General features: G+C 47.7%; 1 protein-coding gene across 1 annotated transcript in view; it reads left to right on the top strand.

The window, feature by feature from the left end:
- COL4A2 (collagen type IV alpha 2 chain) overlaps window positions 1-12,177 on the top strand; it is a 176,165-nt gene that overhangs the window by 122,102 nt on the left and 41,886 nt on the right. Inside the window, exons 11-18 of the mRNA XM_061171040.1 lie at window positions 281-316; window positions 2,771-2,812; window positions 4,997-5,092; window positions 6,812-6,847; window positions 7,430-7,480; window positions 8,613-8,657; window positions 10,709-10,762; window positions 11,691-11,757. Coding sequence (XP_061027023.1) covers window positions 281-316; window positions 2,771-2,812; window positions 4,997-5,092; window positions 6,812-6,847; window positions 7,430-7,480; window positions 8,613-8,657; window positions 10,709-10,762; window positions 11,691-11,757 — 427 coding nt within the window. The remainder of the gene's footprint in view (window positions 1-280; window positions 317-2,770; window positions 2,813-4,996; window positions 5,093-6,811; window positions 6,848-7,429; window positions 7,481-8,612; window positions 8,658-10,708; window positions 10,763-11,690; window positions 11,758-12,177) is intronic.

The raw sequence follows: 12,177 nt of genomic DNA, 5'->3' as shown, positions 1-12,177 counted from the left end.
ACATGAGTAGGACAGGGGTCAAGTCAAAAGCCTGAACTCAGAAAAGCAAACCAGAAACAGCTGTGTGTGGACAACCAGCAAATCCTGAGAACTGGGCCTGACCCCCGCCCTCTCCCCTCCAGCCCTGCCTCCCCGCCGAGACAAATGTGTTAGAAACCTCTATACATACTGCCCGGTGTTCTAAATATACAGTGAGTGGCTTTCCCAGAGCTTTCCAGCAGATGTTATCTGGGTCCTGGGATAAAGAAAACAGTTTACAAATTTCTTTGTATTTGTGCAGGGACCCCCTGGACCCCCTGGACCAAAAGGACAGCCAGTAAGTTGGTGGGGGGCGGGATGGTGAGGGAAAGGGGAGGGGGGCCTTACATGTTTGTGTATGTCCTTCTTGACCATGGAACTACTTGGTTGACAGCTATACTGTTTATCTCATGATGCAGACCGTTTTGTAGGGTTTTAAGACAATGTTATAAACTCCAAGGATAAATCCAGTGGTGCATCTGGATGGTCACATGAAGTAATTAAGTGGATGTATTGAATGGCTTGTTGCTTGCAACTCACATAGCATTCCTGTGGTTACGTGAAAGTCCAACTGGTGGTGAATGTTTGATTAGAAACGTAGACTAGAACAAATTAGGGGCAGCTCGTGCTTATCCATGTGTGTTCATTTACAAGAAGGGACAAGATGGTGCCATAGTTGTGTAGGGAGCTGATGGCATTCTTCTTACCTGGATACAGGTAGGTCCTACCACAGTGTGATGTCCGCTTCTAGGGATGTGTTTGGTGAGTTTCAAGCCAGGCTCAGGCCCAACGCTATCCTGTTTTCATCAGAGAAAGATGAGTCAGCTGGCTGGAGCACAGCAAAGTAGGTGGCTTGTTGGAACCTGGCGACAGAATTAGGGTTTAACGTGACCTGGGAAAGGTAGATAAATGCCCAAGACAAACAGTAGGAGGTTGGCGAGGGGAGTATTTGGTCAAAACTCAACGTGAGTCAGAAATACTGGGCTGCCGTTATGAACTTTTCAGAACCATTCTGTGGCCTGCATGTGGCCAAGGACATCTCCCAGCCTGCCTATTCCCAGGCCTGCCCCACGGAAACCCCATCTCTGTGACTGCCTGGGGACCTTGGCTGTCACCACCTCACCCCCAGCTCCCATCACCTCTGACACAGCTTCCAGCTGTGGCTGGAGCTCATTAGGGCTGCTGTCCCCACCACCGGGCTCCCCACTGTCCGGCAGCCTGGAGCAGGCTGGGAACGGCCCAGCGCCAAGAGAAGCGGATGTAGGACGCGGCGGCTGAGCCCCGAGGTCGCCTCAGATCCCCACTTGGCTGCAGCACAAACGGCCCTCACCCTCCGCCCGGTCACTTCCTGGTGACTTGGACTCCGGCTCGTGAGGCAGGGGGACCTCGGGGTCCCAAGCAAATCGCATTCTCATCTAGCCTGGCTGCGTTTCTGTGCTTTGATTTCAGCTCCCAGCCAGGTGGGAAAGAAGCAAAGGAAAAGCAAAAATTAATTAAAGGCTTTGTTTTTATTTGCAGAAACTCTCTGGGCATCGGAGGGGGGTGGACGGTCTGGTGCAGAGACAGATCAGATAGGGCCCCGCAGGATCCTCTGTCTCCATGGGAAGGTAGAGGCCCTGAGAGGGAAGCAGAGCTGCTGGGAATCAGAGAACAGAGGACTTTCTTACTTACGGCATCGTGTCCGGTCAGCCCTCCCACGCACGGCAGCTCCACTCATGAAACTGTCAAATATTTACTAGGTCGCCAGCCTAGCTTTGCCTCTTAAGCAAAAAGGAAGATGAAAAGTTTGGCTAAACCCCAAGAGCACCATCCCCTAAGATCATTAAAAGGGTAGGAAATCTTTCTGTGAAATTAGGATTATTTAACCAAAATGAGAAGGTCTGAGGCAGAGGAGAGTATGAATCATGATCTTCAAATGTGGGATCCAAGGCAGGAAATGGCTGCTTTCTGAGTCCAGAGGGGCCAGAACCCAAGGAAACGCTCTGCGACCCTAACCTGTAGAGTCGGTATACGTGGGATTAAGAGTCAGGGGGACCTGGGATCAGACCTGAGCTCTACCACTTGTTCGCTGTGAGGCTTTGGTCCAAGGGTATGACACTTTCCCCATCTGTGATGCCCGAACTCATCTTGTGGTGCAGAGGATTAAAGGAAAGAGAAGCAGTTAGCAGGGGCCCTGGACTGTCAAAGCCCAGGACCACAAGTAGGGAATCAATAATAGTCAACTTCCCGGTCAGCAGGATTTGAACAATAAAATATATTTCAAAAAGCAAATGGCAAAGTGTTCCCAAGGGTGACAGAATAACTGTTCTTAGTCCACTGTTTTTGAGGTTTTGCTTAAAGTACAAAATACAAATTTCTTAAAAGCACGGCTGTATTAAAACACTATCATTTTTATGAACTGCAGAGTTTTTGTCACTTAAGGTTTAATCTCAGTGAATGCTCAGAACCCACTGTGAGGTGCCACTTTCTGTAACTGGTACAGCATCCCGATTTGCTCCTGTTCATTTTATGTGATATCTGGAATGGACTCAAATGTTTATTACACAGTTTATATATGGAAATAGCAAAAGAAAAGACATTAATTCTCCTTTTGTGTCAATTAGTTCCTGGGAGCTGAAGCCAGAATATTATGCAAGGATAGTTATCCAGTAACGTTGCAGATACATAGATATTAGGTTTCTTTTTCTAAAAAAGTAATTTTATTTCACCGTGATTATTGACTTTAAACTTACAGAAGCCATTTATCTTTCAGGGCAACAGAGGACTTGGTTTTTATGGAGAAAAAGGAGAAAAGGTAAAGGAAACTTAATAGATTGAATTAGGAAATATTGACAGATCGTTTTAATGTCTTCGTTTTATGCTGGTATCTTGAGGTGCTCTGCAAACAGACCGTTTGCAAAGGAAACAATCACTGTAAAGTGTCAGGTTACCAAACAGGCGCCAGTGGTGGTTATGGATCAGTAAGACTGTAAAAGCCCTGGACCTCTGACGCAGACGTAACTTCAGCCTTCTTCAGCAGCTAGAAAGTAAAGGCATTTCCCTGTGGTGTCTTCTGACATGGGGCATCCAGAGGAGATTGAGGAAGGCAGAACAGCAGACAACGTGGAGCCAGCTCAGAGGCCAGGGGGCGTGGCCAGCTCAGGGGCTGGGGGCGTGGCCGGCTCGATGACCAGGGGGCGTGGCCAGCTCAGGGGCTGGGGGCGTGGCCGGCCCGGGCTGGGCTCAAGGCAGGAAAGAGGCCACGTGGACTCTTGCAGTTCCCCACGGTGCCAAGGTTCAAAGGCGTCGTGGCCTTTGAGAGGAGCCCCTGAGATCAAGTGTGTGAGAAGCTCAGCTGGGGACCCACAGCCGCAAGCAAAGCCTCGCCGCACGCAACCCACTGCATTCACTGCAAAACCTGAGTGCCCATCGCCAAGCGGATTTGTTCCCTTGGCCTCGCTGTTCGGGCATTTTCACTTTGCTTCCCATTTTGCTTTTTGACCAGACAGCAGACTCAGTGCAATCCCGTACTGCTCAGGTGTGACAAGGAAAGACTTTCTTCTTTGTGTGAATTCCACAGGAAAAAATCACAAAAGAAAAACATTGGAAGATCCAAATTCATAAAAATTGAAACTCTTGTATGATGGAATATAAGAAAATAGTAATATAACAAAGAAAGAAGAAAATTCTGGAAAGGAGAATAGTCACATTAGATAGAATGAGAATGAAGTTAATGTCTATAATCCACAAATAGTAATAAAATAGTAATAAAAACATCAGGGCCCCCATAGGTAAAGGGGAGATGAACAGTTTTAGGTATTTTTTAGCTGTAATATTAGCAGACATTCAGAATATACTGTGAAGTGCCACTTTCTGCAGCTAATACATCATCTCAATTTGCTCCTGTTCATATTATGTGATATCTAAGCTCAAATCTGTATTATATAGTTTATATGTGAAAGTAGCAAAAGAAAAGGCAGTAACTTCCTTTTTGTGTCAATTAGTTCCTGGAGGTGAAATCAGCATACTACACAAGGATAGTGGTCCAGTAATGTTGCAGATCGAAGGTTTCACCACCTGTGCATCACATACAAAAGCGTTTCTCGATAATGATAAAAAAAGCTAATTAAAGCAATCCTGAGATATTATATTTATTAAAGATGCTGCTCTTTATTATATAAAAACCCCCTTAACTGGTGAAGTAGTGGTGAAACTGGACTGGTCTTTCATTTCTTAGGCATTTCTTATGTCTTGGTACCAATCTTAGAAAGCAGTAGCGTAACAATTAGCAAGAACCACCAAGACATTTAGCCTCCAGACCTAATAATTTCCTTGTATAGAAGTTCATCGTAAGTAGATAATGCCACAGAAGCAAATGCAGCCCCAAATTGTGACCAGTCTAAACAGCTTGTATGCATAAATTCTAAGTGATTCTTTTTTTTTTTTCTTTTTTCTTTCTTTCTTTCTTTATTTTTGGCTGCGTTGGGTCTTCGTTGCTGTGCACGGGCTTTCTCTAGTTGCAGCGAGCGGGGGCTACTCTTTGTTGCGGTGTGCAGGCTTCTCATTGCGGTGGCTTCTCGTTGCAGAGCACAGGCTCTAGGCATGCGGGCTTCAGTAGTTGCGGCTCGCGGGGTCTAGAGCGCAGGCTCAGTAGTTATGGCACACGGGCTTAGTTGCTCCGCGACATGTGGGATCTTCCCGGACCAGGGCTTGAACCCGTGTCCCCTGCATTGGCAGGTGGATTCTTAACCACTGCGCCACCAGGGAAGTCCCCTCTAAGTGATTCTTAATGCAAGTAGCAATCAAATAATTTTACCTTACGATTATTTTATTCTATATGTGATTTTTATCTTATGATTATAACACTATAAAATTGGTGTACTTGTGATAAGTAATACGCAAAGATGAAAACAGCAGTTTGCGGTGGGATTGTGCTTTTATTCAACCTTGATCGTGTCTTTTCAATTTAAAGACAACTGCTTTGCTAAACCATTCACAGGGCGACATGGGACAGCAAGGACCCGGTGGGATTCCACCAGACAATAGTTACGTCGAGAGGCCCAAAAATGATGTGATCCTCCCAGAGCAATACAAGGTAAAGGGACTTCAGCAAAACTGATGTATTCCCAGTTGAACTAAAAAAAGGAGGAGAAAAAAAGGTAACTTTCTTTGCTCTTATTCAAACAGTCACATTCAAAGTGGAAAAGTCCTCACCGCCAAATTGGCAAATTATGCATGAAAGCACTGACCACAGTCACACAGGTGTATCAGTACATCACTGTAAATAATTATGATGAATTTGAAACAACACGGGAATCCATTTAAAAATCTCGGATCTGTCCTAAGTCTCTAGTATAGGCATAGTTAGTGGTTGGAGCGCAACTCAGTGCCAGGCTGTGGAGCTATCTGAACAAATGTTGTATTCGGCAAAATAAAACCTGCTTTTAGGTAGGTTTTGCCGACATGGAACATCATCACGGGCTTTTTGGATCAAAGTCAGTTTTCTGACTCATAGTTTCTGTTAATGTTTTGTTTGATTACAAGCATACTCTTGGAGTCTAAATAAAAATTAACACCCTTCTCTACCACTCACTCACTCAGACAGACCACTTACCCTTCCTAAGCCTTCGGGTTCCCTTGTGCCTAATGAAGACAGAAGCACTGATCTGGTAGAATACTGACCTCATAGGGCTGCAGAGCGGAGACCCGCTGCGTGAAACGCACCATGAAAGGTCACGGGAACCAAAGTAAAAATCTCAAATGTAGAACATGATTCCTGTCTCTCAGGTATCTGTCAGGGTGGGGCGTGGGTGCTGAGTCACGGATAGGAGAGCGCAGGCTGGACCCCGGCCATGGGAGAAATCAGTCTGGGCAGCTGTGGCTGTTATGAGCGACCTGACCGTTGACAAAAGTGGCCTGGGAGGTGGCTGATGTGAGGCCAGACGAGGCGGTTATGTGTAAGAAGGGGCGGCTATGTACCAGTTGAGCTCAGAGCAGGCCGTCCCCGGACAACCAGGCAGGAGGGGGGCCTCCACAGAGTCATCAGGGTGGATCCAGGAGGGACTTTGGCTCCTGGGGGTGAGCTGACCATCAGCAAGGTAGAGCCTCTGTCCAATTTCAGGACAGGAGCCCAGGATGGAGTGAGGCCAGAGCAGATTTGATCCATGCTGAGATGCTCAAGCATTTGAATCAGATTTCCTTCGTTTTCCACAGCCAAGAGGGGGTGGGTTCTGGGGCTGGGTCCAGCCAGCCTGCAGGGGGCAGTCTTGACCTGCGGGAATCCTGGGTGCTGGCCTAGGACAGATGGGGGAAAGGACCCAACTGGTCACTACATTTCTTTCCCCATTTTAGGCTAAGAGAAGTGGGAAGAATTGATCACATAAAGCTGACGTTGCTTTCCAGAGCTACTCTTGCTCGGGGTTTCAACACCTTCCCAATGAGCCTTGTTCTCAGAGGACCCACCTAATCATCTTTCACTCAAATGAATATTATCATTAGGAGCTGTCCCCTGGGCGTGTGCCCCAGCCACTGAGGCTACTAAAGGAAAATTCACAGGCAGAAGAGAGACAGCCTTGCAATCATATCAAAAATAACACACAATTTCATCTGTATTGTGAAAATCCAGGAGAAATAGCACATTTTCCCCTTGAATTTTGAAGCTGCAAAAGTTAGGGGTCATTTGTGACAATTCATTTATATTCATTGTTTACAGTTTTATAAAATACTTTTCACCTCATATCATAAATCCTGATTAACTTTAAATACTACTGTTCTCGAATTAATGAGCATTTCTTATCCTTCGTATTCTTCGCAGGGTGAAAAAGGAAGTGAGGGGGAACCAGGAAGAAAAGTAAGTCAAGGAATAAAGATGCTGCTTCTCACTGGTGGTTCCCAAGTTCTCGGTGTTCCCATCACAATGATAGACTGTGTCCGGGTTGTAACAACCTGCAACTTGTGGTTTCCAATCCATTTGTCTACAGCAAGAAAGTATGATCATGTTTTACGCTGTTTTCCAGAAAACAGTTTCAGAATGTCTTCATTCCACAGTCAACACCAGCTAATCAACACTTTAGCTCATAAATGAATCTAAACCCTTTAAAAGAGAAGAAGTGCCATGGAGGGGCTGGGTGGGTTTGGTGGTGGCTTCCTTGCTGGGGTCCAGCCGTGTAATCGCCCTGCCCTCCCTGACCTGGGTCATGCCTGCCCCGTATTCCCAGTCCTCCCGGTTGTCACTTACTAGGTGACGATGACAGGTAACATCCTGGGTTGATGACCATCCAGGCCGACTGCAGACATCCTAGGACTCCACCGTGTGTGGAGCTGGAGTAGAGACGCAGGGGCAGGACGGCCACCGTCGGGGCACTAAGAATGGACCCCCGAGCAGGCAGAGCGTGAAGTGTGGGCGCCCTCAGGTCTCTCTGTTCTCTCCTAGGGCATTTCCATGAAGGGAGAAGAAGGAATCATGGGCTTTTCAGGAGCGCGGGTAAACCATGCCTTCTACACCTGCTGTTTGCTTTGTATTGTCTGGTTTTTTAAAAGACTTTATTTTTCTTTAATTTTTTATTGAAGTGTAGTTGATGTACTGATACAATGTCATATGTTATAGATCTACAGTATAGTGATTCACAATTTTCAAAGGTTCTACTCCACTTATAGTTATTATAAGATATTGGCTAGATTACCTGTGTTGTACAATGTATCCTTATAGCTTATTTTATACACAGTAGTTCCTACCTCTTAATCCCCTATGCTTAGGATCACAGCAAAGTTGACCCGAAAGTACTGAGATTTTCCATGCATCCCCTTGCTCTCCGACACAAAGCTTCCCCTACTGTCAGCGTCCTGCCCCTCCGTGATCTGTCGGCTACGATCATGAGCCTGCATTGACTGACACACCATCATCGCCCACTAACTGCGGTTTTTAATACTGTGCACCTCCGCCGGGACCGGGGGCAGAAACAGAACTCAAACACCTTTCTGCTTGTGTTAGGCTGAATTGCGCAGTGGTAACAAACATGTAGGCTGGCTCCAACAAAGAAGTTGATTTCTTGTGGCCCTAAGAGTCCAACAAAAATGTCCCTGGTGGGGTGGATGGGGTGGGAGTGGGGTGTCTTCTCCCGAGGAGGCTCGGCCACCTGTCGCTCCTGGGCCCGCGGGCAGACGTCCCCTCCGTCGGCCAGAGCTCAGTCAGCTGGCCACACCCAGCCCCAGGTGAGCTGGAAACGTGGGCAGAGCCAGGAAGAGAGAAAGTGGCCTTGTGGTGACCACTTGGGGGCCACAGTTACTCAAAGGACATGTGTTACAATCTCCAAAAGTAAGAACGAAGGCTCCTGAGAGCAGTGGAGTGCAGGCCTCTTTCTGGCTTTACTGTTTTTACTGTACTGTGTTTATGGATTTCTCCAAATTTCTTTAAGTGGTGGACAGGATGCATTCCATGAAAGGGTCCCTAAAGTGACCCATCTCCTCTAGGAAAGAAAAGGAGGCTTCAGATGGTTTTGATACTGGCTTAGCAAAGTATTTTACTTTAGTCCACGGCAGGTGCCATGACAGTGCCCTCCGGGAAATGTCCCTGCATATTCTGAGCTGTTACCACTTCTGTTTTCTGTTCAACCCAGGGTGCCCCCGGCTTTGATGGTGAGAAAGGTTCACCGGGACAGAAAGTAAGTTTGAGACATGAAATGCAATCTGCTCCAGGCCTGAAACACCTTGCAAAGGTCACATACAAAGACTGGGGCATCCCAGAAGAAAATGTCCCCAGAGAAAACATTTAAAACTTTCCCACGTTTACAGCAGCAGAAATAATCCTTCCTCCCAGATCATTCTCAAAGCGTAAGCGAGCTCATTTACGTTTTCTCTCGTTTGGCAAGCCAGCCCTGGGGTCCTCTCCCTCCGAGCCTCCCGTCAGGCCCGCACCGGCCACAGCTCCCGTGGTTTCCAGCCTGCCCCCTCCTTGGTGTCACCGCCAGTGTGTCCTGTAGGAAGGTTGCCAACATGGCGGCCACAGGTCCTCCCACATTTTTTATATATTGATCTCTCACATTTTGGCACTTCGCTTACCTTCCGTGATGACCCAATTTGTTGTTTTTATCCTGTGTTCTATGGACAGATTTTTGGCCATTTTTGTAGGGAGAAAATGTTAGCAGAGAAATGTCTTATAAATCTGCATCAGGCTTAGAATTGTCTGAATGCCAGATCAGATGCGCGAGAAAACATAGGAATCGATTTTTTTAAGTAATGATTTCTTTATTTTCACTCTTTGCTGTCTTCACTAACTCAGGCAGAGAGTGTGCGGGCCAGCCCTGCCCACCGCAGACCCCCAGCACGCTCCCCAGGGGCGACCCCCGTGCACGTGGGGTGGGTGTTCAGATCAGGGCTCGCACAGGCGGGGCGTGTGTTTTTACATGCATGTAACTTAACCAGGGAAAATGAACATTTCATCCCGTTCCGCTGTCCTCCACTCATGTTTTTCACCCAGCGCTGCTCGGGGGCTGTCCCACGTCAGCACAGGTAGCGTTGTTTGAGCTGGGCGGTCATGTCGCACTGGATGCAGCTCAGTCGGGAGGGATGCCTGCTCACCGACTCCGCAGTCACTCCAAGCTCCGTCAGGGCTCCTAGACTGTCTCGTGGGATGGCCTCTAAGCAGGAAGTCACTTTTAATATCAGAGAAATTTGCCTTGACTTTCGAATCTTCAGCTCCACCTAGGATGAAAGAAAGTCCGTCTAAACCAGAGGCCCAACGTGAAAGCACCAAATTAATCTTAGTTCATTCTAAATAATGTAACTTTCAGCATACGTGCTCCTGGATTTCAAAATATGCAGTAAAACAATCAGATAACGTACATACTTTATCCCATCGGCATTCCGAATTTGGGGGGGGCCTTACTGTATATATTCTTTAGCAAGAGGGAATAAATTTCTAGATTTTTTTAAAGCTTTTCATATCTATCCAGATACGATGTGGCTCATAAGGGTAAACTTTGTCTTTCAATCCATATTCAAGAGAATTAGAATGCAGTCATTATTAGCATTAGATTTTTTTTTTAAGTGAAGAGAAAAACTTCTAAATGAAAAGGTTTAATGACTCCAGTTGGTGTTAACTAAAAATTTTCAAAACCCATCTTGGGAGAAGGTTTTAGTAGCTGGATCAGGTTGTCAACACCCGACCCCACTGGTCAGTCGTGAAGTCACAACAGTGGGGCAGTCGGCACGTGTGACTCAGTGGGAAGGACTCGGGACCCGCCGGGAACAAATCTTGCTCAAAAAAGATGAACCTGAGACTAAGGAGGCCCAAGATCTAACAACTAGTTTAGAGAAAATGTGGGGGATAAAGGAGCACGTTGCCCAACTCCACAAGGATGGAGTGGACCAAATCCACCACGCAGGCTGTTCACAGTACAAATGACCCAGTTTCCTCAACAGCAACGACAAAAGGTACCAAAGTAGAAAGGAAGAGAAAACCGTTATGAATTACAGGCAAATTAAGAGACATATCAACCAAATGTCGTATTTTGCCTTTTTTTGAATCCTGATTCAAACAAAGCAACTTTAAAAAGACACATTTGAGACTAAAATCAGGGAAAATTGAACACAACATGGGTAGTAAGTGATCTTAACAAACTATTGTTGATTTTATTAGACACAATGGATTGTGGTTACGTCTTTAAATTATATTTTAAAGATTAAAAATAAGCACTAAACATCTTTCCTGCAGGGAAGCAGAGGACCGGATGGTTACCAAGGCCCTGATGGATACCCAGGACCCAAGGTGGGCTCAGTTTTCATTTGAATCGGGATGACTTTCCCTTATTTCCCTTGGACGGTGTTCTGATCACCTCCTAAACACCCTGTTGGAGAAGGAGGCCTCCTCCATCCTGTATCATGTAACTGATCACACGACACCTGGCCCTGAGAGATGAGGTGGACATTCACCTACGAGTCACCTGTGTCTCAGCCTCAGGATGCTTCATGCCGTATGGGGCCACGTAGAGGTGGCAGTGGGGACCTGCACCCGGAGCAGAGTGAACCAGGGGGCTGAGAGACGCAGGCGCCGTAGTAACAAGAGGGTGGGGGGCCCCTGGTTCCCGAGGGGGACACGACTGACTTGTTTGAATAATCCCACGGGCGGGCAGGGAGGTTGAGGACCGGGGGCTGCAGCTGCTCCAGCTGGTGGGGGAACTAGCTGGGTTGGGGGGCATCTGCCACCAGGTGGGCCATAGCTGGTGAGGATGGGGGGACTCACAGTCAGGCCTTCCGGGCCCCGTGAGGCTCAGGGACATCAAGGCAGCTCAAGGAATTTTAGGTCTCACCGTCCAGATGGTATTGGATCAGGTGCCGTCACACCACCCCAGCTCGCCCCCATGGGCAGCTCAGGTGCGGTCATCAACACAGAGAAGTCTGCCCTGAGGAAGGCGGTCACCTGGCCACTTCCAGAGTTTGGCAAGGGTCTCAGAGTGAGATGGGCACCGGCCCACCTGTTCTCTCCTGGCGTGTCCAGCTGGCGGCTGGGATGCCCGGACTTATCAGCACAGCATCGTGGACGTGGAGCCCGGGCACCGTCCGTGGTTCTGTGACTCAGAACAGCCTCCGCTGGGCTCATGGTCGCTTTCAATTCTGTTCTTTGGAAACAGGCATAGTGTCCAAAACTCCAAAAGGCCAGCCTCACGTTCTTTTGTTTTCCTCTTTTCTTTCTCCAGGGAGAAATGGGTGAACCAGGCCCCCCCGGCCCACCAGCCTACTCCCCGTATCCTTCCCTGGCCAAAGGTCTGTATGCCATTTGTCCTGCTTTCTCATCTGTTGTGGACACAGAGCCATGACCTTGCGAGAAAGATTTTCTGAGCAAAACAAAACAAAGCAAAAAAAGAAAAGTGTTTAAGTGTTAACGTTTAGCACTTAAACGCTGGGGAATCTCAGTCTTGTGAACCCTCCCTCCCTCGTGGCTTAAGCGGGGTGTCACGGAGGGACCCCCCAGTTTGCCTCTGGCTGAGAGACTGCTCACCGCTTTCCTCCGCTGGGAAAGGCTTTCATTTCAACATACCTTGTGCAGGTTCTGGTTCTGCCACCTGCAGCATCACTATAGAAACCCAGCCCTCGTGCCCGCCAGGCCTCCATGGGCGCTGTCCCAGCCACTTCACTGGTTTCCGGTCCAAACGCGCCAAGATGCTTACGCCCCCTGCTCGCCGG

Source organism: Eubalaena glacialis, chromosome 16, assembly GCF_028564815.1.
Source record: "Eubalaena glacialis isolate mEubGla1 chromosome 16, mEubGla1.1.hap2.+ XY, whole genome shotgun sequence".
Lineage (NCBI taxonomy): Eukaryota > Metazoa > Chordata > Mammalia > Artiodactyla > Balaenidae > Eubalaena > Eubalaena glacialis.
Note: the sequence above shows the minus strand (reverse complement) of the source record. Positions and strands in the feature narration are given on the sequence as shown.